This window comes from Lepidochelys olivacea (assembly GCF_965140295.1).
Source record: "Lepidochelys olivacea isolate rLepOli2 genome assembly, chromosome: 24".
Lineage (NCBI taxonomy): Eukaryota > Metazoa > Chordata > Testudines > Cheloniidae > Lepidochelys > Lepidochelys olivacea.
The window spans coordinates 8,082,940-8,109,409 of record NC_140434.1 but is presented as its reverse complement, the minus strand read 5'-3'; the positions used below and the strand labels follow the sequence as shown (position 1 = coordinate 8,109,409).

The 26,470-nt window shown below is 53.7% G+C and overlaps 2 protein-coding genes across 5 annotated transcripts; both read right to left on the bottom strand.

Moving 5' to 3' along the window:
- Positions 1–1,744: 1,744 nt before the first annotated feature.
- C2CD4D (C2 calcium dependent domain containing 4D) lies at positions 1,745–3,105 on the bottom strand (the record flags this gene model as incomplete). The annotated part of the gene is made up of 1 exon (XM_084613562.1): positions 1,745–3,105. One exon carries the CDS (start codon positions 3,103–3,105, stop codon positions 1,948–1,950), a length of 1,158 nt encoding a protein of 385 aa, XP_084469688.1. The 3' UTR covers positions 1,745–1,947.
- An 11,794-nt stretch (positions 3,106–14,899) lies between these two features.
- On the bottom strand, positions 14,900–25,220 carry LOC311512365 (acyl-coenzyme A thioesterase THEM4-like). Of its 4 annotated transcripts, none has more exons than XM_084613571.1 (7): positions 25,046–25,220; positions 24,225–24,385; positions 21,601–21,760; positions 20,076–20,241; positions 19,829–19,939; positions 18,821–18,945; positions 14,900–17,923 (listed from the first exon to the last, which is right to left on the bottom strand). In XM_084613571.1, the coding sequence occupies exons 2-7, from the start codon at positions 24,378–24,380 to the stop codon at positions 17,865–17,867; spliced, it is 777 nt and encodes a 258-aa protein (XP_084469697.1). In that variant the 5' UTR covers positions 24,381–24,385; positions 25,046–25,220; the 3' UTR covers positions 14,900–17,864. The 4 variants fall into 4 exon arrangements, with proteins under 4 accessions (XP_084469697.1, XP_084469694.1, XP_084469696.1 ...); XM_084613568.1 differs by lacking the exon at positions 14,900–17,923 and adding an exon at positions 17,934–18,230; XM_084613570.1 differs by lacking the exon at positions 14,900–17,923 and adding an exon at positions 17,934–18,230 and having other exon boundaries at positions 24,225–24,382.
- Between the last annotated feature and the right edge of the window lie 1,250 nt (positions 25,221–26,470).

Genomic DNA, 26,470 nt, shown 5'->3' with positions numbered 1-26,470 from the left:
CCTGTCCTGGCTCCTAAACGCCTACGAGGGGAAACTGAGGCACAGAGAGTCTTTCTCCCGCCCTCCCCAGTACTACACAGAAAACCGGTGGCAGAGCTGGGAATGGAACCCAGGAGTCCTGACTCCCCGTGCCCCACTCTGCCCCCCGCAGATTAAGGAAGAGCCCCCACACCTGATTCCCCTTCGCTGGGCCGAGGCAGACTGTGGCGAACGGAGCTGCAGCCAGGCCGATCCTTTGCCCAGCAGTGCCCTCTGCTGGGCATCCCACTGAAGGCCGTTTTTGCCGTTTTTCCACTGGGGCTTGGCACACCAGACCCCCCTTAGGCCAGCAGCTATCCTGTGGCCAGGCCAGGCCAGACCAGGCCCGGCCCATGGGCCAGCTGCTTGTAGTCTGGGGTTTTGAGCCACTCCATCCTTCCCAGCCAGTTGGCATCTTGCCCATTCAACGCCCTGCCCCTCCAGGGGTGGATTTAGGGGCCTCGCTTGCCCCATAGATCTACCCGTATGTCGCAGTCGCACCCTGCTTGGGGGCAGCACAAGGATCTCGCGCCAGAAAGGATGGGACAAAACCGGCCACGCCTCCCCACGCCCTGGTTCTCATCCCCTCCAGCCCAGCTCCAATCTGAGCCCCACACGCCCTCCCCCACAGACCCACTGATGGGAATAAAGGAGGGGGTGGCTCTCAGTGGTGGGGGGTGGGGGTCCCCCAGGGTCCCCCAGGCCCCTTGGTGCCTGAGCCAAAGCCTGCTGGAGCCCTTCCATTTACCTCACTTAGGCCCCATGGGGGGGCGAGGGGGGCTGGCCCTTTCATGCCAGCCAGGCCCATTGGGGTGCACATGTGCCCCCCAGGCACAGCGTTCCCTTTGGGCCCAGCGAGCGGGAGTGGGGCACACTGACATCCCGTGGGGGGGAGGGGGGGTCACAGACGTCACATCGTCCTGCACCTGCCTCTCCCCCTGCAGCCTGAGGGCCCTTTTCTTCCCTTGTCCCGCTCAGCCACCCCAGGGGGGCGGGGGGGGGGGGGAGAGAGGCTGTTGCTTTCTACCCTTGTGGCACCTGCAGCGTGAGTCAGGTCGCCCTCTAGTGGCCGATCCACAGAAGAGGGTAAGAACCTACTATGGGGAGCTGTTGCTAGAGAATCACCTGCAGCGCGGGCAGTCGGGCCTCCTGCGTGTAGTACTGGAGGCTCCAGGTTCACACCCCGGCCAGGAGGGGCTGTGCTCTCCCCCAGCTCAGAGCCCCGGGGCAGGAGGGGGCTGCTGGCTGTCAGCTTTCTCTTCTATTTCCAAACTCGGCTGTCATGTCTCTTCTCCCCACCCCCCCCCCACCCCTCCCTGCAGCAGGAAGTGGATCCAGAGGTGGGGCATGTTGTGGGCAGAGCGAGACACCTCCCCCCATTGCCAGGTGGAGAGAAACCGCTGGAGTCAGAGCAGGGGAGGGGATGGGGCGGGGATGGGCAATGGGAGGGGAATGGGAAGGAGGCAGGCAATTGAAAGGGAGGGGAGGGGCTGGGGGGCTGGGCAAGGGGTGGCTTGCAACGCACTCTCTCCATGAAGCCCTGGCCCTCGCTCCGCTGCAGCCTGCCCCCCCTGCCCGCCCCACATGCAGCCACGGCTGGGATCCCATGCAGTGCAGGCTCCTTTTCATTATCAAAAACTAAACAATCAGTTCGCTGTGCGCCCTGCACAGGGAGCCTGCGGGCCAGCGTGCAGCCCCGCCGAGCGCCCCCACGCCTGGTGGGCCAGGGGCACAGGGGCACCGAGCCCTTGTCCATCCAGGGCCGGGGCTGGGGCAGAGGGGAGGGACGGGTGGGCAGCTGGGCCGTAGCCGTAGCTCCTCCAGCCCCCTGAACCTTGGCTCTCTCATTCTCCCTCCTCCCAGGCCCCCGCTGGGAGCCAGGGCCAGCGTGCCGGGCCTTGGGCTGCGGCCGTGTGGCCCCGCCGGGCCCTAGGGGGGCAGCAGGGCAGGCAGCGGGACCTCGGCCTCGCCCAGGACGGCGTCCCGCCTCACGCCGCAGCCCACGTTGAGCGCCTTGAGCCTGAGGCGGCGGCTGGGCAGCTCATGGGGCGCCAGGCCCTCGAAGAAGAAGTCCTCGTTGAAGATGGGGCTTCGGCTCCTCTTGACCACGGCGCTGCGCTGCTTCTGCGCCTTGCCCGGTCGCAGCCGCAGGATCACGCAGCAGCCGACGTGCCGGGGGTCGCAGGGCCGCGGGTAGAGGCCTTCGGCGCTGACCAGCCGGACACGCAGGCGCCTGCTGGCCGGGACGTACTCGGAGGAGAGATGCAGGCGCCCACCTCGGCTCAGCGCCACTGTGTTCTCCTGGGCCACTGGTGTGGGGCGGCAGATGAAGTACAAGGGGAAGAAGGGTGGCGGGGCCAACCTGGCCGCTGCCCCCCAGCTGGGCTTGGCCTGTCGGCGTGGGAAGCTGGGGCTGTCGTCCGTAGAGCTGGCTTCCTCGGCAGACAGCGAGCTGGCCCGGCCCATCGCCTGGGCATCCGGGGTGCGGCTGCAGAGGGGCCGGCCCCAGTGGGCCTGGCAGGCGAGCGAGTGCCCCAGCACCGGGGAGCCGAAGGGTGAGGCACCTGCAGAGGAGGTCATGTCGCTGTCCAAGGCGCCAGGCTGGGAGACGGGCCACCAGGGCCGCAGCTCCGGGGGCGAGAGCCTGGCGTGGGGCTCTGGGGAGAGGTCGAGGGAGATGCGGTGGGATGGACACACGGTGTGAAAGATGGACTCCCTTCGGCGCGTGTGGGGGCTCTCGGGCAGGAGGGGGAAGCCCCCCGGGCTGAGGAGGTGGGGCGTGGAGCAGGCAGGGGGGAGCTGCTGGCCAGCCTCACCCTCTGCCCTGGCCGCAGAGTCCTGCTGCCGGCCCTGTGTGTAGATGACATGCTGATCGGCGGCTCTGATCAGAGCAATGTGTGTCTCTGGGCTCCCGGTCCCTTGGGGTCTCTGCTGGGAACCGGGACTCCCGCCCGGGGCTCTGCCATACAAGGTGGAGAGTTTGGGGGGGATGAAAAACTTGGGGATCCGGTCGGGGGTGAGGACGTTGGGACAGGTGGGCAGTGGACCCGGCTTCTTGCTCGTGGCCCTCTGTCTGGAGAGAAACATTCGGTGGAGTCAGGGGCTGAGGGAGCGGGGGCAGAGAGTCAGCCACTGGGGAGCAGGTCGCTGGGCAGCTGCCCCCTCCAGAGGAAACCTGATCCCGGGCCTGGAGTCAAAAGCTTCCTAGGGAGAACCAGAAGTAGCAAATTAAAGCCTTGGAGGGTGGCAAGGGGCTGGATTGCCAGCCCTGGAGGCCCCTGTCCTCTCCTCACCCTAGAGAGCTGTTTTTGTCAATAGCAATGAGAGATTTTTAAAAGCTCTTAAACCACACATCCTGCTCCCCCCCCCAAACACACATCTGCAAAGCCAGCAGGCCCCGATTTCCGTTTCCCAACCCAAACCCACAGGGAGAGCCCTCCGTCCTCTGCACTGCTGAGCCCTGGGGCGGCACTGCTCTAAAAGGCCGTGTGTCTCCCCCAGACACCTTGGCCGGGGGAGCGGCCAGCGCTCCCTCGCCAAAGGGCAATCAGTCATGTCACTAATATAAAAAAAAAATGCTTAGAAACTGCACCCGCCATCCCCATCTCTCCTGCCACCCCAGGCCTGAATTACCTGCCATCAAAGCCCCTCATTGCATCCTGGCTGGTTTTCTCTCCCACCCCTGTACAAGCCAAGCTGGAAAAGTTCGCTGGTGTAAACAGCTCCCTCTTCAAAGTGGGATCAAAGCTTGGCCCAGAACTACATCCCCCGTCCTTACCTGCTCTCCTCAGCAGGGAGCTCAGCTTCACGCTCGCCAGAGCAGCTGGGAACCACCAGCCTTTGCCACTGGGTTTATAGCGCTTGGCTCCCAGCGTCACTCTCTTAGTTAGCCCGCTGCTGGGAAGGAAGACAAGGAGCCCAGTGCTTGCAGATTCACTCCCCAGCAGGGGGCTCCTTTATAAAGAGTAAGCGCTGGATATTTATGATGACGCATGTATTGAGGAAGGAAGGAAGCAGCCCCTTGGCCGCAGCCTGGCTCAGCACGGATACCACTTGCGGCAGGCAAGATGCCTTTGTTTCCAGTTCGTGGCTGAGCACTTTATCAAGTTTGTTTCTCCTGTGTTACCAGGGAAGGGTGCCTCAGGCAACATGGCTGGGAGGAGCGGTACAAAGGGTGTTTTCTTCCCCCTGCTGGAGTCGCTTGCTGCGCTTGCCAGGGCGCTGGGTTCAAATCTCCCCACTCCAATCCCGATGCCCTGAAATGCCGCTTCTCCTGCAAGGTGGAGGCCATCGGACAAGGCGGCGTTCCTGACCCTCCCCGCAGGGCTCCACGGCCCTTATGAATGGAGCGCACGGCTCAGTTACGTCACACTCTCATAGAGGATAAGAGCCTACTATAGCCGCATGCTGACATTAGCCGCATGCTAACATCACTTGTCCCAGCTTTTGAAGTTAGTGGTGAATATCTCCCCCTTTCCCCCAAACATAATGGCCTAAATCCCTGTAATCTCTACATAACTTATTTTGGCTGAGGAGGCTCAGGGTTGAATCCCGGCTGGCAGTGGTTAGTTGCACTAATAGGATAATCCTCTGGGGAAGGAGCAAAGAGCAGGTTCCCTGTTTACCTGAGGCTGATCCCCTGGCCCCGCTCCTTCCGGTTTCACACCAAAGGGAGCTGCATCCTGCCTCGCTGAGGGCGGTGCTGGCCAAACAGTAGGGCGCTGCAGGGCAGTGCGGTTCCTTGGCAGAATTTGTTGGCTTCGTAACGAGACACCGCGCCGAGCCGTTGGCGGCTGGATTTGAATCCGGCCCCGGCTGGCAGCGATGGGAAGGCCCTGCTGGCCGGTGGCTGCTCAGGGAAAGAAGTTGCCGGGTCTCAGCCCCCACGCCATGGGCAGGCGGCCACGTTGGAAAACCTCTGTTGCGATTTTGTCCGTTGGCAGCCGAATGGGCCGTGAAGACTGACCTCTCCTAAGAGCTGTCCCCGCTGATCAGCGTGGGGACAGTTTGCCCTTCCAGTGCCCATGCTAGCCCTTTCCTGGTCCAGGCCCATCTCACTAGCCCCTGCAGCGCCAGGATACCCTATGTTTGCATCTTTCCTGCCTCCCCTTATCGAACGCTTGACAGACTTTGACTAATTTGATGCCACTTCTTCTTAGGGCTTTGTTCCCCTCGCGCTGCCCAAGGTTGCACTGGGTCACATCCAATAACACAGGACAAAGAGGCTTTTGTGGCTGGATTTCGCTGCTGCGTTTGGGACATGCACAGAACCTTTGTGCCTCTTGGTAGATCACAGCAGCACCTTCCCTGAGATTCTTGGCTGAGCTAGCTGGGTATGGGAAGGCTAACAGGGCTTAGGGTGCTCATCTGCCTTGTGGGAAACCTGGGCTCAATTCCCCGCTCTGCCACAGACTCCCAGCATGACACAAGGCAAATCCCAGAGTTGCACCGTGCCTCAGTTTCCCCATGTGTCCCATGAAGCTAAGAGCACTGCCCTGCTTTACAGCGGAGGCTATGAAAATAACTACATTAAAGACCGGGAGGTGCTTCAAGAGGAGGGTGATCGGGGCTGTATAAAAACCATAGACAGACCTGCTTAGAGTGCCTGAAGTTGGCTCAGTGTTGCAAATGGGTGACAAAGAAAGGAGATTTTCAGGCAGTCCAGCATTGACAGAGGGAGGGGCACTAACTGATAGACAGGGAGGATTCACCATCTTTGGGAGCCAGTAGAGCAAGACGGGATGGCTTCTGAAAGATCGGCTTCTGGCTCAACCAGATGTCCTAGATTTGGAGCAGGAATCTTGGGCCTCGGCCAGGCAGGAGGTGAGAGCAGCTGATCATGATGATCCGGGCTGGCCTTCGATGAACACGTTAAGCGTCTCATATGGATTGTCACTTTCAGAATCTTCCCCGGGGTCTGACTGGCAAGGACTGGGTGCAGGGGGAGGAAGTTCGCCTTCCCTGCCAGCATGTGGCACGGGTCACAGGGCACATCTCACCTCATCACCCCCTGCCATGGCAGGGACCTCAGGCTCTGCCTCCTGTGGCCCACATGAGCTTAGTCTCTGAAGGGCTGTGAGACTTGCATCTAATCCAGGTGGCTGGGCTCCATACGAGGGTGACGTGGGTGGGGTTTGGTGGCCTGTGATGCCCAGGTCAGATGCAGTGTTGTGGGGGGTCCCTGCTGATTTTAGACTCTGACTCTAACTTGCTTTGCAGATGCTCGCTGAGAATCTGGACCCAGAAATGGAGGCCTCCCCGAAAGCCTCCTTGTCAAAATTTTGGCCTGGGGTGGAAGGGAGTGATTATGGGAGGGGGATGAGGCTGGATCATGCAAGTGACACTTTCTGCCATTTCTGCTCCACTAGGAGACACCATCCCACCCTGATGGATGATGACCTGGCCTCACTTAGTCCTGCTTTGGTCACCCCTCAGCTCTGCTGCAGCATCGGGCAGACCTGGGAACGAAGACTTCAGCACCCCGGAGCATTGAGCATCTCCTCAGCAACACAGGCTGTCGCAAGCTCATCGCACCCATCCTCCGCTCGCGGCGCCGGCTCCCCACTGACTAGCAAATCCCAGTCAAGGTCTCGCTCCTCCTCTTCAAGGCGCTCCATGACCTGGGCCTGGGGAGGCTGAAAGAGCCTGACTCCGCAGGATGAAGACTGTGGGCGATAACTTCGCTCCCCTGACACACGGGGTGCCGTACAGATGGTGTACTCGTCTGAGCAGGAGCAGAACTTTCTCCGGTGGCCAATCCCAGATTGTGGAACGACTCCCTCAGGAACTAAGGCCCATCAAGGGCAAGGGACATTTCTCTGACCTGCCTTCTCTACCACAGAGCCACCTGTGTGCTACCAAAACCAGACACTCCACTGCACACACATCTTCCCTGGGGGACAGGATGAGCAACCAAGCCACACGAGACAGATATTAGTCATGCTGCTCGCTCAGATACTGCGGTGATGAGTGCGGTATAAGAACATCCACAGAAATAGAAACAAAATAGTTCATCTCTCATTTCCCTCCCCTCCGAGCCCCCAGTGTTTTGCAGAATCATAGAATGGAATATCAAGTTTGGAAGGGACTTCAGCAGGTCATATAGTCCAACTCCCTGCTCAAAGCAGGACCAATCCCCAACTAAATCATCCAACTAAATCAGACATCACTGAGACGGTGAATGTTGGGCATAATTCAGAAAGGGAGAGATAAGAAGACAGAAAATATCATATTGCCTCTCTATAAATCCATGGTATGCCCACATCTTGAATACAGCGTGCAGATGTGGTCATCCCATCACAAAAAAGATCTAGAAAGGTTCAGAAAAGGCCAACAAAAATTATTAGGGGTGTGGAACAGCTTTCATATGAGGAGAGATTAATAAGACTGGGACTTTTCAGCTTGGAAAAGATGGGGGATATGATAGAGGTCTATAAAATCATGACTGGTGTGGAGAAAGTAAATAAGGAAGTGTTATTTACTCCTTCTCAGAACACAAGAACAAGGGGGTCACCAAATGAAATTAATAGGCAGCAGGTTTAAAACGAACAAAAGGAAGTATTTCTTCACACAACACACAGTCAATCTGTGGAACTCCTTGCCAGAGGATGTTGTGAAGGCCAAGACCATAACAGGGTTCAAAAAAGAACTAGATAAATTCATGGAGGAGAGGTCCTTCAATGGATATTAGCCAGGATGGGTAGGGATGGTGTCCCTTGCCTCTGTTTGCCAGAAGCTGGGAATGGGCGACAGGGGATGGATCACTTGATGATTTCCTGTTCTGTTCATTCCCTCTGGGGCACCTGGCATTGGCCACTGTCGGAAGACAGGGTACTGGGCTAGATGGACCATTGGTCTGATCCAGTGGGGCCATTCTTAGGCTACATCCTACCAATGCAGACCAGAGGAAAAAGTCTTCTTCCAGCAGGCCCTGGAGTTTTCCTGGTAGCAGCCAAGGTCCTTGGCAGAGCTGGGATGGAAGAGGCACGTTCTGTGCTTTAAGGTGCTCTGTAGGCTGATGTCTGTGTCATTTCCATAGATACACACAGGCCCTGGGGCTTGGTGGGCACCGAAGTCAAGCTGAGGAGCTGCTCAGCGCAGATATTGCGTGGGCGCTTCTGTCCACTGTGAGAGAAGGCAGCAGCGTCAAGCAGCATCGTACCGGCTCCGTACAATGGGGGTCTGTTCGGGACGATATTCGGACACAATGCCAACTGGGACACGCTAATGTGTTCCTGCCGATGAACGCAGCAAGTGAAACCCAACACACCAAGCGCTCGGGGGACACGACCAGGTCAGTTGCCGGTGTGATGCCATTGCGGGAAGGAAAGATTGGGCTTGGCTTCTCTGCTCTCTTTGCCAAGCGATTGGCATCTGCTTTCTGGCTGCCAACCAGCTCACGGGCTCACCTGGAGGTGACATCCTCTGAGTCTTTAATGGCAGCAGGGAACGTCATAGGCGTCTCTTTGCAGCCGCTGAACTTCATAGGAACGATGTGCTTTGACCTGGCTTCACTGCCCTAACAGTGGCCCTTTCAACACCCACCCAGGCAGGTAGTCTGGATCTCGGCCTATGGCAGGGAGAGGAGATTGCCTGAAGAGCCTGATATATTAGGAGACCCCTAAACTCCCTGGCCAAGGGAGGACCGGCTCTAGAGATCAGCCGGGTACCATAGGCACAGTAGCTGGACATACCAGCGTAGGCTCCCATCTGGCCTAGCCTGAGCCAGATCGGCACACACTTACTCCTTTGACCGCATGAGTTTCTGAGCAAAGTTACTGCTAGGCTCTACCCTCCCGTGCCGCTGTGCGGTGACTCAGTTTCATGCCTCCCATTCAGGAGGCAGGACCCCGGCCCCGGCTGGGCGGAAAGATGCTTTTGAAACAGGAGGGAGGTTAACATGAGGCCAGACAAGCGGCCTTTCGTCCGAGACTTCAACCTTGTCAATGAACGAGGCTAAATGAGCCATCCCTGTGTCCCCTTTCAGTCCTGAAGCAAGGATTGCAGCACCATGTGGCGGGCAGGGGCTCAGAAAATCATGACCTTTAGGAGGAGGAACGCCTAAATCAGGGTGTCAAAGTCCCAGCCCGCAGGCCATCTGCGGCCCGAGAACCTCCCCACTGCAGTCCGTGGAGGAGAGACGTAGGCAGACACCTGCTGGCTCTGTCTGCTGCAGGCACCGCCCCCCCCCACAGCTCCCATTGGCTGGGGGAGAGGGACAGCGATACCATCACTAGTCGCCAGGCAGAGTCAGCCATGGCAGCAGCATCAAAATCCCGAACACAACTATCTGATGCCCACCTTGCTGCAATCTTACAGGTTTCAACTGCTCCGTCTCTGAGGCCAAACATCAACAAACTGACAGAACGGAAGCGTTGCCGGGTGTCTGGCAAACACTAGAAACCTCTCTGGCAGGGGAAGAATTGTATCCAGTTGTATGACAGTTTTATTAGTGCTAAGAAATTCAAAATAAAAAAATACAATATAACCATTTTCTTGTCTGAACACCATCTTCAGCGACCTTACTGGCCCGCTGGGAGGATTTGAGGACTGGCCCTGGCCCTAAGGGAAATTGAGTTTGAGACCCCTGGCCTAGACTGTGGCTTCGGGCCATTTTTAAGTCACCACCTCACTGATACAGGTCAAATTCTTCCCAACGTCGCTGACGCTGTGTGTGTTGGGAACAGGCTGGCAGCAGGGAACGGAGGAGGTCTGGTTAAATAAACCCTGGAAATGCTGCCCCACTGAACTCCCCTTCTCCTATTGCGCAGACAGTGCCCGGGGCAAACAAGGGCCCAGATCAGCGGAAATTGGAGTGCTAATATCCCTTGGAAACTCCCAGCCCCAGAAGTTCTTCTCTAAGCTGCACTGTTCTGAGCAGCAGCAGCTGGTTTTGTTGTTAACGCAGCCCTTAATCCCTTCTCCGAGGGATGTGTTTGCTCTACGTGTAACAGGAAAGGCGCACAAGCCAAACAGCACACGCAACAAGGAAGACGGGGGGAGGGGAGGGCGCTGAGCTCAGTTTGAGAACTGAGACCCAAACGAATGTCTTCAAGGAATCTCCGCAGCACCTGCTGGGCCGAACGCTCCAGCGATCATTCAGCACAGGCCTCTCAGCAAGGAGGGCTTGCCTCGTTAAGACTGTGCACTAGTCGGGTAACTCCATGGCAAATGCACCAGGGAAGTAGACGGCACAGCGCCGCTGATCTCAACAGAGCAACACCGATTTCCCATAGTGAAGTGCTGGAGTGAGAGCATTCAAGCTCGCCCTGTTCATCTGCAAGCGGGAGCAGGGCAAGCTGACCCCGTGCTCCCCAAATCGAGCCCCTGCTGCGGCACACTGAGTGGGCGGGGGGGTTAACTCATTCAGTCCAAGGCATCTCTGCTGCAGCAACCAACAAAGGGATCGGTCACTGGGGGAAGTTTTGGGAGGGTGACGCCCATCTGATGAGCTCCAGCTTAAGAGAACAGGCTCATTTCACCTCTGAACAGCTGCCCACAGTCGGGGTAGACAACGAGTCAACAGTGTGATGCAGGTGTAAAAAAGACTAATATCATCCTGGGGTGTATCAACAGGAGTGTCGCACGTAAGACATGGGAGGTCATTTCCCCAGTCTACTCAGCACTGGTGAGGTCTCAACAGGAGACCTGTGTCCAGGTCTGGGTGCCACCCTTTCGGAAGGATGTGGGCAAACTGGAGAGAGTCCAGAAGAGAGAAACAAAAATGATCAAAGGTTTAGAAACCCTGACTTGTGAGGGAAGGTTATAAAAAAAAAACGGGCAGGTTTAGTGTCGAGAAAAGAAGACAGATGCGGGGGACCTGATAACAGTCTTCAAATATGTGAAGAGGAGAACCATCCGTTGTTCTCCAGGTCCACTGGAGGTAGGACAAGAAGCAACGGGCTTACTTTGCAGCCAGGGAAATTTAGGTTAGACTGAGATTATGAAAACGTTTCTAACTCTCAGGGTAGTTCAGCTCTGGAACAGGCATCCAAGGGAAGTTGTGGATCCCTGTCACTGGAGGTTTTTAAGAACAGGTTGGACAAACGCCCGTCAGGGATGCTCTAGGTTTACTTGGCCCTGGCTCAGTGCAGGGAGTTTGACTAGCTGGCCTCCCGAGGTCCCTTCCAGCCGGATATTGCTATGCTTCTAATCTTCAGTTGCTATTATTTGTATCACAGCTGCGCCCCAAGGCCAGGTTACAAAGGTATTTATGTGCCTAAAGATGCAGAGAAGCACCTAATGGGATTTCCCAAAGCACCGAACCTCTGTCCTCATCCAAAACACTCCCAGGATAAGCGCGAACCTCCTCAGCTTTGGCTTCACATGCCCTGAACATTGGCCCAAGCATTTAAGCTGCTGCCAGGTACACAGGAAAGATGCCCTGGTGAAACAGGTCATCTGTGTACAAAACCTTTGGGCTGTTTTCCATGGGAGTTAGGCACCCTTTGAAAACCCACCAGGCACTGCTCTCTAAATGTGTGGTTCCCCTCAGTGGTAGACCAGAGTGGCCCGTTGCTAGGTGCCGCACAAGCCCAGAACAGAGCCAGCCCCTGCGCCAAAAGGCTTACACTCGATGTGTAGGACAGCAGGTGAATAAAGTCCAGCAGATGGGGAAGCCTGACCCATGTTCAGAGGTGCCCCACTACTCTTGGAAATTAGACAATGAGACAATATTAGCCTGCATAGAAAGCCGCACTCACAGCACGGCAGCTGCCTAGCCACTGGTGAGGGTTTTTTTAAATAGGCAGCATAGTAGAAGGGAGTTTAATGAGAGTCCATATGCACCCGAGCCGGCTTTGAACCCGCCTCCTACAGCCAATAGCCTCTAACTCCCAACCTCCGGCTTCCGACGCGATCATCGTCACGCCCATCCAGCTTCCCATCCGCTGGCCTGCTCCAGAAAGGGATCCGCTGTTCCCAGCAGCCCCTTGCCTCAAGCCCCAGAGGTTTAAAGGCAAACCCAATCCCTGCTTTCCAACTTCCTTTCCCCAGTTTGGTCAAAACAAGTCCACTGCTCCCCTGGGAGACCATGGAGCAGTACCAGAAAGCGCCTGACAAGGAGAGAAGATCTTTTCCATGCTGAGCGCCATCCAACCCCTGTTTACCAGCCACCACCCTCTCCCACTTCAGCTCTGGCCTAAAAAACACGCTGTTGCGGCTTAATATATTAAAATAAAATCCTCCCAGCGTCCTGTTTTCCTCCCTCCTGCTTCCCCATTGCACCCTCCGTTCTCTGGCTCTGGTGCCAGAAGTGTCTTTAGTTGGGTGTATTGCACAGCACCAAGAATGCTGCTGACATCGACAACGGTACGTCTTCACTGCGGGGTTATCGCCAGCGATTGGTACCTGGCTTGGCCTAGCCTGGGCGGGAACAGCCACACGGCAAAGCCCTGCCTAGGTTACTACGTTCTCAATGGTGCCACGCTCCCCTGGGTGTGTCGCTGGGACTTCTGGAGGTGCAGCCACATCAGCTGGAGTCACCTCTTCATGGCTCTAATCCTGGCTATTGTGTTCCAGAGTCCATAGGGATGGTCCCGTCTTGGGGCCATTGTTTAATCTTTCCTGCTTGGCTCCCCTACCAGCTGCTTTTGATCTAAGGCCATAGCAAGTAATCTGTCCTACCCCACCCTACCGCACACAGAGCTGTACACCGTGTTCATAGCAAATAATACAGATATTTCCTCATTCTCCCCAAAATCCTAGCAACGCCCGGGTGGCTGGCGTTCTGCCACGCATTAACCGGTCGAGAATAAACCCTACGCTCCCCGGTTGTTTACCAGGATCTGCTAACACAGGTGAAAACTACAAGCAGCCTTGTCTTCGCTAGGGTTTAGCATGTTAACACGTGGGAAAGGGAGTATCCTTTTTCCTAGTGTGGACGCAGGCTTATACAAAAGGCTTAAGCCTGTTCTACATTACATTGGGATGGGCTCTGCTATTGTACCACTGTAGCTATACTGATAAAAGCCTCAGTGTGGACACAGTAATACCATTATAGGGCACTTGAGAGCAGCCTGGCTTACCTCCCGTCCCCAAGTCGGATCACACTCCAGCAGCATAGGCACTTAGACAGATGTCCTAGTGTCCACACAAGGCAGGGCTGCTGCTTTAATTCTACCAGCACAGCTGATGCGGCAAAACTTTTAAGCGTAGACAAGGCCTTTATTGCATGTAATAATGATGTAGTAATAATAATCCCCAGCACTTTTTGTCATACTTGGGTGCTCTATCCCCTAGGCAGCACTACCTTCCTCGTCGTGCTGTGTGCGGGGAAACAATTGGGCATGGACTTATCGTCACTATACTTCCTTCGTACCTTGAGTTAAGAGAGACCCAATTAACACAAAGTAATTCAACGCTGGTGGAAAGGCTGGTGCAGACCGGACCCTCCCCCATGTTTGATCAAGGCTACAAATGTTTGTTTTTTCCCCTCAGGATCAGCCTCTGAGAAAGAAGAACAAAGGTGGGGATGCGCTTACTCCAGCTTTTACAACTGTGTTAAGTGCCTCCAGTTACTGGCAGTGAGGGGGCACCCGGTACAGCACAGACAGCCCTGTGTGTCAGTCAGGCCAGGTCTAGTCTGCATAGCATAGGCCAGAGATGATCACACTTTGAATCGCGTAGATTCTAAGAGGGACTGGCCACCGACATGGCTAACAGGACTGGCCAGAGCTAGTATAGTTCACAGGATCAACCACTTTAGGAGGGAGGTTAAGCCTTGTGCTTCAGGATTCATGAATCTATTTGTTAGGGATCAGAATGAGAGCCGATGGGGGAGGCAGATTATCCCACATCTGCTACTGGGGGGTTCGGATGCTGTCTTCAGATGTCATGCTGGCCACTGTCAGAAATAGAATACTGGGCTAGCTGGACATTGGGTCCACTACAGCCTGGCAATCCAGGGGTGGGCAAGCTTTTTGGCCAGAGGGCCACATTGGGGTTGCAAAACTGTATGGAGGGCCAGGTGGGGAAGGCTGTGCCTCCCCAAACAGCCTGGCCTCGCCCCCTATCCGACCCCCTCCCACTTCCCTCCCCCGATTGCTCCCCCTCAGACTCCCCGACCCATCCAACCCTCCCCAACCCTTGTCCCCTGACTGCTCCCTCCTGAGACCCCCTGACCCTAACCACCCCCCCAGGACCCCACCCCACCCCCCCGCTCCCTGACCCCTATCCAAACTCCCCACCCTCTGACAGGCCCCCTGGGACTCCCACGCCTTTTGAACACCCCCCCCCCCATCCGCCCACAGCCCCCTTACCATGCTGCTCAGAGCAGCAAGACTGGCAGCCACACTGCCTGGCCGGAGCCAGCCCCACCGCCATGCTGCCCTGCAGGAGCTCGCAGCCCTGCCGCCCAGAGCACTGCCCATGTGGTGGCGTGGCTGCAGGGGAGGGGCCAGGGGCGAGCCTCCCCGGCCAGGAGCTCAGGGGCCAGGCAGGACAGCCCCGCGGGCCGCATACGGCCCGCAGGCCGTAGTTTGCCCACCTCTACCCTAGGATGAGTCCTAGGGTTGTGATGTATTACCTAGAGAAGACATCCCGGAGCGTTTGGCAGGAGGGAGGGCACTGCTGGCAGTACACATAAGAAAGCCAGGTAGCTACTGCTTTCTCGTCTTATACTTTACGCCCATTCATTAGGGCGGGGACCATCTTCATGTTGTGTGTCTGCACAGCACCTGACTGGTGCCTCTAGGTGCTTCTGCAATAACAACAGAGAGCAACAGAGACCAGGAAACCCCTAATTATTATTAAAAACAAACCCACCCCTCTCCAGGCAGCTTACTGCAGAACAGCACAACCCGAAAGCAATGCTGTTCAGAAGGTTCACCAGGCCACAGTTCCATGCAAGAGGGGAAAGAAAAATAAAAAGGACCAGCACATATCTGTTCTAAAATAAACATCTTTATTCTTTATTGGTCATGCCCCTTTTAGATTGCAGAAACCATCCCTTCAAATGGAGATGCTCCAAACAGTGACAAACAAGATAACAATCCAACTCAAAACCAAGATGAACTCCCCACCCAGGCACCGGGATATTTGAGAGAGCAAATTTCAAGTTTTTAAACCCTGCGCACTGGGTGAAGAACAATAAATCAATTCATGTCACAGCCCGATTGAGTCCTTCTGTTTGAGCCTCAATCAGTTGTTGAGAGATTTCCTTACCAGCATTCTCGGCACTGGCTGAGAGCCTAACAATTATTCCAGTTTCACAACCTGATCCGATTTGCTGTGTTGCTGCCCTGTGTTTTCTTTTGTTCTTCAAGCAGTTCTGAAGGTGGACCTAGCCTGGTCACTTTCATGCTCTGCTTCTCCTATGGAGGACTCTGCACTAGGCTGTGTCTAAGGTGACAATTTTTAGAAGCATTCTCCCACCATTAGTATAGTAATTGGAGGAGTGTGGACACAGCTCAGGTTCAGGCAGTTTTAAACCATGCTGGTGTCTAGACCGAGCAGGGATAAACAGCACCATGGCAGAGATGCCAGAGCCCAATCTACCCTAATACTTCCATGGTGCCAGCTGTGGGCAGTTCTCCCACTGTTGGTTCACATTGTGACTCCACAGAGTATGTGAGTTACTGGCAGTGAATGCTCATTTACAGAACTTAAAATAAATACATACGCCCCCCATCCAAACATATGGGAGTTCTTTGATCTGCCTGGACTGAGAACAGAAAGTGCTCCTTCACTCGGTTCCGGGATAAGCTCCTACAGCTGATTAGCTCCATCTAGTTGCAGAAGTGGAGCAGCTGCAGGATTGGAGAAGCAACACTATCAGGACAACACTGTTGAGGTTAGATTTCCCACAAGGTGAGATGTTTAAAAGACAAACAAACCCTTTCCCCTCAGGATTTAAAGTTGTCCTGAAAGCCTTCCCCTTCATAGCAAGGAGTGTAAATCCCTGGGTCTCACAAACACAAACTTTCAGTGGCGGGCACAGGCAAAAATCACTGCTACTCTTTAGTGAGCAAATTCAAATCCCATTCAAGATTAGCTTTAAGGGTAGCTACAAGCAAACTCCTCAGGAGGCTTCTGCAAAACACCTTCTGTTCTCTCACTACTGTAGCAAGACTGCAGTGAGTTAACTTCAAAAATAAATAAGATTGTATATATTACTTCCTCTGCCTCCATTAATGTTTTCTTTGCCTGATATCCCAGACGCAACTAAAGATCTACTATAAATAATTAGCACTTCTAGTGCTTGACAGAGATAAATTAACCCTCACTGTTCTCCCAGGACAGAAGAGTTTAATCAACCCTTATTTTACAGGTAGGAAAACCAAGGCACAGAAGGTAAGTGACTTGCCCATGATCACTTGAGGCAGTGGCAGAGTTCAGAAGGGAATCCAGGAGTTTGCCTTCCCCCATCCTGTTCTCCTCTCCCTCCCACCCCTCCATGACAGCTCACTCCCAAAGGAAAGAAGGCCGTGCACTGGCTACTGATTGTTAAGGTCACACATCAGCAGCAAACTTGGTGCTCCAAGATCTGCTCATTGTAGGATTGGGGCCCTGGAGAAGGAAGCTGCTAAAGAGGAAAGAGATTTGGCCTGACTAAGATCTGTTGCTAACAAAATAGAGCGATTGTGAAATGCTACTGTGATGCCTCACGCTTCTAGTCTCCTTGTGAGGCAGGCCCCACTTCAGGGCAGCTGCATGGCTGCGCTGCATTATGGAAGACGTAATCTGGCTGGGGATCCTGGCCCATACAGAACGGCATTTCGGCATCAAAATCATTTCCATTCCAGCCTTCCATTTTCTGATGGAAAACACTTAAGGCTGCTGTGGAAAGCAGAGGCATTCTGCAAACGTTTTGTTTGATCAAAGGCCCGATTTTCCAAGAAAAAGAAAAAGGTTTTGACTGAAAACTTTCAATCAGCCCTAAAAATGTCTCTGCAAAACTTCGCGGTGACTCTTCCATGATAGTGCCTTCCAATGCCATAGATCTATCCCATAATCGGACTCAGATCTACTTTTTAATTCCTGAGTTGGCTCTGCAGAGCTTACGAGAGCAGGAGCCGGTTTCTCTTCTGGCTCGCACGTCACTAAACAGATCTGTCCACTAAGTTCCAATGACAGGGACTTATGTTCCACGTTACCTCCTTTTAGGCATGGAAGCCAAATTCCCCCCCACACTTCTCCATGCTAAAGGAGAATGGGTCACAGCCAAGAGGATAAGATACAACTTGGGTCTGGATCACCCTGTCTAGTAGAACTAGACCTGTACTGGTGAACTGGCGCATAAGGTTTCAAAACCCATTACCCATCCCGAGGCATGTAGATCACGTATGCTGTGAAGGATAGACAGCACGCTGGATCACAAGATAGCACGCAAGTTTCCTCAGCAGACAAGAGGGCTGGCTGACAAAATGGAAATAACATTAAGAAATATGTGTAGGACCTGAGAGAATCTACATGCTTGCAGTGCAGGAAATGGCTGACCAAGGGTTTAGCACATTTGTCCTTTGATAAAACACCTGATAACACACAATAACATGCAAAGCTCACTGTCTCTGAAGTCCATAGACAGCACCAACTCCCATCAGCAGTTCCCGGTACAGCAGGCAAAGAATGGGACCTTCATGTTCGGAGGTTAATCAGAAACTGACTGGCCAGCTGAGGGTGGGACGACACAACAGCTGTAGTGGAGCCCAATGGGCAGAGGTGGCCTTAAGAGAGGCCCCCCCAAAGTCGATGAATGCAGAAGAATCTGTACCATATCACTGTTACTCAGGAGAAGTCCAGGGCAGAGCTCTCTCTTCAGAACAGAAGAGATAAGAGCAGAGAATTAGCGACCGGAGAAGCCGTAGTGAGCTCGGCTGCAGCCTGGTCATCCGACAGGCCAAGACGACTCACTGGGAGCTCATCTGCTGCTGCAGGGACTTTGTGGAATTCAGCTGGATAAACAGGGCTAAAACAGGACGGAAGAAAGGATGGAAGCGTCAGCTCAGAACAGCCATGGCAATCGGAGAGCCATGTGTGTGCAGGGCCCGGGACTTCAAAGGGAGAGGAAGTGTCTGCCCTGTGCTCTGCAATCTATGGCACAGGACTGTTCTCAGACAGGAAGAGCACAACTGCTCTTCTGGAGACACCCACCTCGCTCCGCTTTGCCAAGTGGTTTGTCCTTTGACAGCTCTCCAGGGCAGTACATGTAGGGGGACCCTGCAGCTTCCACCCAGGTTGTGAAAGGGACAGAGGCTTGGAGCTGCAGTCGGTCCCTGCAAAGCAAGCAGCAAGGGCCAGTGCTGGGTATTTCCTTACTGCTTCAGCCAGCCTGCACCTTACGCAGTGATGAGACCAGGTCAAGGCCTCAACCCTACAGCATGATCTGCTAGCAAGGAGCCCTGCACCAGAGAAGCTGCTCTGACTTCAATGAGACAGGGCTGGCTAGCAGGTTGCACTGAGCACTGCACTTTGATAGGTCTTTGCTGCCCTCTAGTGGTTGGTTCACAGACTTTTGAGCCTGCTGCTGCTGAGGCTGGTGCTTTTAGAGTACAAGGCCCTGGCTCACCCCTCAATGATGACCCATCCAGAGCATCTAGACTGGGTCACCTAGAGACAGATGGTTCTTGGAGATGGGGGAGGAGGGGAAGCAAACAGGACTCCACGTCACAAGGAGTTTATTCATTGTGGTCATGTCCAGGTACCAGAGTGGGAAGGCACACGTTATACCAGATACCGTTTCTGTTCCCCACACAAAGCTATCTCCACTGGAACAGAAAGTCTGAGGCCCCCCTACCTGACTGCCCAGGGGCCAAGTGTCCACAGGTTCTGCTTCATCTATTAAAGCCAGCCACATGATCCTTACCGGTTGCCTCTGCATGAAGCGTTTGGCCATCGATACTCCTGACTTGACAGGACAGAAACACTTTCCTTCCCTCGACTTGGTCCACTTTGCTGTCCACCAAGACCACCGAGCCCAGCGGAATGGGGCTGCGAGAAGAAAACAGCTGATTGTTAGTGAGATTCCACTTCCTGTCCTATGCCATAGAGTAGCACACCTACGAGCTGTTAAACAGCCACCGTGTTCCACCCCAGAGGTGGCAGCACTTTAGTGGTGGGGGAAGCAATCCAAAATTTCCTAGAAGAGAATTTCATTAAGCTCGGGTTAAAGTTGAGAACACAGTCTTAACACGTAAGCTCTATCACGCAGCGAGCATAGACAGTCTAAGCAGTGGTTCTTAACATCAGCTTTTACTCTGACATCACATCCTCACCCACGCAGTCACTTCAGTGCCTGCAGAGCCATCCTAGATAGCACACCGCTCTACTGAGCATAGAAGCTAACCAGCTCTTGTTCTGAGGAGTTCCTAGGAGGATGTGACTATCCTCACAACACCCCAGTGAGGTAGAAAGGTGATGTCCCCATTTTACAGATGGGGAGCAGAGGCACAGAGAGATCTAGTGGCTTCCCAGGGTCTTAAAGGGAGTCTGAACCCAGATCCCGATCCAGTGCCTTAACTGCAAGCCCATTGTTCCTCAGGAAGGCTTGTCTGGATGTGGTAGAGGGGCGAGTGATTCCCGAGTGCCCGATCAGTAGTACATTGATTGAGCTGGAAGCATACTTAGATCTTTCTGAATGAACAGGGCTATAAACGTAAGAGTACCTAAGTTGTCAAACCATTCCAGAGCAGGACGCAATTGACGTTATCATTATCTGACCTCTAGTCGTGGACCCACGGCGCTAGGCGCTGCCCAAACACTGACCCAGGAGATGGGCCCTGCCCCGAAGCACTTACAGTCTCTTTGCACTGTCGTAGGCCCCCTAATTTTATGGGTAAGTCCTGAGGCTAGACAGAAGCCTTAATTTACTTACTTCCTGTAGTTTATACTGAGGTTAGCAGTCATCACCCTGCCAGCAACAAATATAGCGCAGCCCCCAATAGTGCTGTCAATGATCGTTGCCGTGGAGCCCCCATGGGCAAACCTGAAAGGCAGATTGGGAAGGTGACCTAAGAAAGGGTTGAACATGATCTCCCGTGTGCTGCTGCTCTCCCACCCCAGTCAATTGCAGTTAAGCGGATCACCACTCTCCGGTAGGACAATTAACGGGACCTCCTCACCCCGTATGCCCTTCCAGATAGGGGCCCGGCTGGAACAGACACACCATCCTTTTCTCAGATGGGTTAAGGAACATGGCATATTCGAAGCCCAGTCCTTCTGTATCCATGTTTCTGGAGAAGAGGCGGGTTTCCTTCTGCTCCTTTTCAGGCGCTAGCTTCAGCGATTCTAGTTGGGTGGAAGAAAAGTGACAACAAGTGAGTGGCAAGGTGCAGAGCTGTTAGGCGTTAAAGACACAGCACTAGGCTAAAAACGAAGGCCCAGATGCACGAAAATTTCAGCGGATGACGTTAGGAGCCTGAATACCTTTGTGGATCTGGGCCTAAATACCTTACGCGTGTGGCTAATGACCCCATGGATTATTACGAGTCAGAATGTTACAAGGCTAACATTTCCACTACGGATGGTTTTCAGATTTAATTGGGTTGAACTGTAAAGCCCGGCTAGTCAGTTTCACTTTCTAGTTCTCCTGCACTAGAACCCAGGTGAAATGTTTACATTTGCCCTTTGACAAGCTGGGACAATGCGCTTACTGCTGAGCCAGCCACAAAACACAGACAGGCCCAGAGTTCACGGGATGCAATGGGAAGCTCAGAGGAAGGGAGACAAGGAAGAAAGAGGTTTTTTTTGTTTTTAATGTACCATTATTGACTCATTTCCTATGGGCGCCTCCAAGGACATGAGTCTGCAGGAGGGGACAGTGGTTTGGCAGACTGGAAGCATATTCCATGCCTAAAGGGCGGTGTGGAAAGAAACACAGAGACGGTTGCAGGAGAAACAGATAACCACAACATTTGCAGTTTGGACTGCACAGAGGGAAGGGGAATGTTTAGATCCAAACCAAAATACACAAGGAAATTTAAGGGGAAGGGAATTTTATGATGTTACATTTGGTAACTGACTTCTGGAAATGCTGGACACAAGATATTATAGGGGCAGGATTCAAAAAGATTAGTCATGGACAGAAATAAAGAAACTATTCTCCGGAGTTACACTAGCTGGATAGAGGCATAATAACAGATATCAACCCTCAGGGTTCAGGATCTAAACTGAGCGGTCAGCTGCTTGGGGTTGGGATGAAACTACCATCTTTGCATAGTTATTCGCTATAGGAGAAAGAGGGTGTATTATTAGTCACTGTCAGAGACAGGATGGCTCATTGGTCTGATCCAGAACAGGCACTTACAAACAGGAGAGTGAACAGACATTGTTTGCCAGAGCTGGGGTTGATATTTACACTCTACCCAGGAGGTGGCAACAGGAATGTGAGATGGTTAGTGGTAACAAAACAAAAAAAGGATCTCAGGGTAAAGATAGGGGGTCTGATTTTCCCCTCAGTTACAACAGTACCCGCTAGCACTATTCTGAATTTACACCAGCATTGGTGGAGGAAAACTCAAGCCTGTGAACCAGTGCATTTCTTCATGGCTTTAGTAGCAACCCCAACACATACCAGACAAGATAAAGGAAGTAGGGTGAATACTTGATCCAGAATTGCAGAGGAAGACACACACAAGAAAGCCTTGCCTGGTATATGATCAACACTATTGCCGTAGGAAGGAATCCTTTTCCATGTCCCATCTTTACACATCTCCAGGAACCTGTTATACAAATCCATCATGCCCTGGCTCCAGCTGGAGTTGGGGAGGGCATAATCCTTCGACTGTCTGGCCTGAGAGAGCCAGGTCTGAAAAGAAATTGTTGAGATACCGTGAAGCTGGTGACCATCTCCTAATAATCCTGATAAACATTCATCTAGCACTTTGAGCCTTCAAAGCACCATGAAAACTTTAATCCATGCCATTTGACAAGGCAGAGATCCAGACAGTCGTAAATGCAATCTGCCTGCTTTGTGCTGGGTTTCCTTTTTGCATAGGGTCTAACAGGACCATTTTGAAAGGTGCACTGACTGCATCCCCTTTTGAAAAACATCATTCTTCATTTACTTCCTGTGAGAAGGTTTCCATGCCATGACACAATGGGATACTGTTATTTATCTAGTGAACACTGAACAGGTTTTCAGAAGCAGTCACAAGACGGAATAAACCGACACAAATCCAGAGTCACATAAGTCATTATAGATATCTAAGGTTCGAAGGGACCTTGACAGGTCCTCTAGTCCAGCTCCCTCACACTGAGGCAGCACTAAGTACACCTAAACCATCCCTGACAGGTGTTTCATAGAATCATAGGACTGGAAGGGACCTCGAAAGGTCATCTAGTCCAGTCCCTGCACTCATGACAGGATTAAGTATTAGTTTGTCTAACTGGTTCTTAAAAACCTCCAATGATAGGGATTCCAAAACCTCCCCAGGCAACTTATTCTAATGCTTAGAAAAACCTGCTGACTATAGGGATTGCTAACATCTAACTTCAGTCTCCTTTGCTACAGATTAAGCCAATTACATCTTATCCTACTTTCAGGGGACATGGAGAACAACTGGTCATTGTACTCTAACAGTCTTTCACATATTTGAAGACTGGTGTGGTCCACACTCAGTCTTCAGACCCCCACCTTGTCCAGCGGTTAGCTAGCGAAATTAGTTCTAGTTAGACACAACGAGCCAAATATTCTGAACACTCTTTCCAGGGTAGAAAAGCAGTAGTTCCTCCTGCACTGGGATGCAATTAGCAAATGGCTAATATATAAGTATATAATTTTTGTCCCCAAGTAAGCAGAGGATACTTTAATGGGGAGGCAAGATATAGCAGTATAAACACAGACTCACAGTGAAATGCCCCCCTTTTTTTTTTAAACTTAACTTACTTACAAGTTTCCAAATCCAATTTACAGTCATTATGGATGCTTTGCTGACTGAATGCATCTCAGATCAATAGTGGTCGTATTTTGATTACAATCACTTTAAATTTTAGCACCTCTGCTGCCAGGTTACAAACCCTAGCAGATCAAAGTTTGGTTTTAAAAATTAACTCTTCATTTGAAGAAAAACAATCAAAGCCTGTGGAAACTTTTCTATTGCTCTTTAGTCTTCAAACCTCAAGTTTTGGCCCAAATACTATAGTGTGTTATTATTCAGGAGACTGCTGCCTGTAACAAAGGTAGTACTAATGTGTTAATCACATTATCTGATAGAAATATTTCCAAGGTAGGAATTGGATTAAAAATGCCCTCATGTGATTTTATTGGCATAAAGTCTTCTGTGACTGTTCTAAGGAACAGAAGTGAAGGTGGTACATAATTCATCACATAGAGCAACCTATGAGATACTCAAGAAAAGGTTTAATGTAGCAAATGAAATTCTGATTATACTGATTTGTTATATTTAAGAAAGGCAAAAGCAGCTTTGTTATAACATGGTGTTCATAACGCTTCATACTCCAGACAAGAATTCTTCCTCTGATTGTTTTCAGATAATTGCAATTGCTAGCCATCTGCCTGCAGATTCCTATCATTTCCTCACAGTAGCCTGGCAAACAGGGTCACTCATTCATCTTCTTAGCACAGAACACATTTTAAACAAACATACTTAGCTTTCACCAAGATAATAAGGGAATGACTAAAAGCCATTTCTTTCCGTTTTGTCTTCTCTGTTGCATCAGAGGTGTTTTCAGCCAACTGAACCATTAGATGGGTAGGCAAGAGAAGATTCACTTTAAAAGCCTATATCTGCACTGCAGTTCCATGCTGTACAAAATGATTTAGACAGGAGGAAGCTGAACCATCTAACTCAATGGTTTTCAAAATTTACGACCACTAATACTACCTGGCGATTATATAATGCCTTTCGTCAAAGGGTAGGAAAGCTTTTTTCCAAGACATTTCTCTCCCTCTTCAAATGATAGGGAACTGGGAGGCAGACAGGTTGAGAAATTAAGACTAGCCACTGATTTTAGGCTCCTCAACATCTGTGAGTACAAGCTGACACACTGTGGCCTAATTTGCATAATCCTGAGCACCTACAACTGCAGAGTCACTGGGAGATGTTCAGTGCCCCTGAAAAGCAGACCTCAAGTTGGGCACCCAGAAATTGAATCATCGTGGATGAGTGGCCCCTTTTGACCGGCTTAAGTGATATGTCCAAGGCCACCAACAGAGTCCGGGTCAGAGTTGAGATTAAAAACCTCTTGGCTTCTGGCTCCCTGTCCCCTGCTCAGTTCATGCATCTCTCAAACTGGGAAGCGATACTCACCACAGAGTTCCAGAGCAGACTGCATGGGGCTGTTGGACTGCATGGGGCTGTTGGACTTAACCCTCGAACGACACCGCAGCGTGACACCTTTGGATCCAGACGGAGGACTGCACTGCGACCAAGCCCCTTTGCCAACCTAACACAATTCCTCCACATGGCTTCTGGGGCAGAGATAGCAAACACTGAGCCTTGCTCTGCCAACGCAGCCCTCGAATGTCATCTCTGTCGTAACACAGGCTGGTGATGCAGCCGGGTCCAATGAGCAGGACTCGCTCGCCTCAGGCTTTTAGCGGCATCAGAAGGGGCTGACCCACCAGAAGCTGCTTTCACAACTGCTCGCTAGCAGCAACTTGGGTAATTCCACGGCGCTCGGTGGAGGCAGGATGGGGATTCGGGGGCAATCCCGTCCCTTCCACCAGGAGCTGCGGAGCAAGGGCCGGACTAGTCCCAGCCAGGCTCTAACTCGCCAGCAGGGGGCTTTCTGGCTCGGAGCGGCACCACTGGTCTGAAAGGGGGGCTGGAGGGGGCCTGCCTTGCGGCTCAGGCCCCCCCCCCCCCCGGCCAGGCTGCAGCAGCAACCGGTGAGGAAGGGGAAGCCCACAACTGGGGGGTGTCCTAAGGGACTGGGGGGAGAGGGGCGGAGGGACACCCTCCCGACCTTCACGGTGACCTTCGCCCCAGGGCACCGGAGTGACCTCTGACCCTGGAGTGACCTCCTGGCCCAGCAGCGATGGAGGGCGGGCTCCCCCCACTGATCTTTGACCCAGGGTGGCTCTAGGATGACCTCTGACCCCAGCGGAGGGGGGGGGCTTTCCACCGACCTTTGACCCCGTGCAGGAGGCGGCAGCAGCGGCGGCGGCTTCTTCTACTGACCCCTGACCCCGCCCTCTGAGGCGAGCTGCGGGTTCGGGTCGGTTCCGCTCGCCCCTCAGGTCCCCGCCTCCCGCCAGCGAGCTTCCCCAGCGACCCAACGTCACCTCACGAGAGGCTGCCGGCTAGGACGTTCAAACGGCGTGACGTCACGCGCCCCGGCAGGACGCAGCTCCGCCCCTTCCAGCGCCTTCTTCCCTGTTGCCATGGGAACTGGGGGAGAACGGGCGCAGAGCAGCAGCCGCCTTCCTTCCCCAGATCCCACAAAGCGGCCACAGAGCCCTCCCCCCTCGGGTCCATATAGCGCCCATAGAGCCCTCCCTCCCCGGGTCCATATAGCTCCTAGTGCCCACAGAGCCCTCCCTCCCCGGGTCCATATAGCGCCCATAGAGCCCTCCCTCCCCGGGTCCATATAGCGCCCATAGAGCCCTCCCCCCTCGGGTCCATATAGCGCCCATAGAGCCCTCCCTCCCCGGGTCCATATAGCTCCTAGTGCCCACAGAGCCCTCCCTCCCCGGGTCCATATAGCGCCCATAGAGCCCTCCCTCCCCGGGTCCATATAGCTCCTAGCGACCACAGAGCCCTCCCTCCCCGGGTCCATATAGCGCCCACAGAGCCCTCCCCCCCGGGTCCATATAGCGCCCACAGAGCCCTCCCTCCCTCCCCGGGTCCATATAGCTCCTAGCGACCACAGAGCCCTCCCCCCCCGGGTCCATATAGCGCCCATAGAGCCCTCCCCCCTCCCTCCCCGGGTCCATATAGCGCCCATAGAGCCCTCCCCCCTCCCTCCCCGGGTCCATATAGCGCCCACAGAGCCCTCCCTCCCTCCCTCCCCGGGTCCATATAGCTCCTAGCGGCCACAGAGCCCTCCCTCCCCAGGTCCATATAGCGCCCATAGAGCCCTCCCTCCCTCCCTCCCCGGGTCCATATAGCGCCCATAGAGCCCTCCCCCCTCCCTCCCCGGGTCCATATAGTGCCCATAGAGCCCTCCCTCCCTCCCCGGGTCCATATAGCTCCTAGCGACCACAGAGCCCTCCCGCCCCGGGTCCATATAGCGCCCAGAGAGCCCTCCCTCCCTCCCTCCCCGGGTCCATATAGCTCCTAGCGACCACAGAGCCCTCCCTCCCCAGGTCCATATAGCGCCCACAGAGCCCTCCCTCCCTCCCCGGGTCCATATAGCTCCTAGCGGCCACAGAGCCCTCCCTCCCCAGGTCCATATAGCGCCCATAGAGCCCTCCCTCCCTCCCAGGGTCCATATAGCGCCCATAGAGCCCTCCCCCCTCCCTCCCCGGGTCCATATAGTGCCCATAGAGCCCTCCCTCCCTCCCTCCCCGGGTCCATATAGCTCCTAGCGACCACAGAGCCCTCCCGCCCCG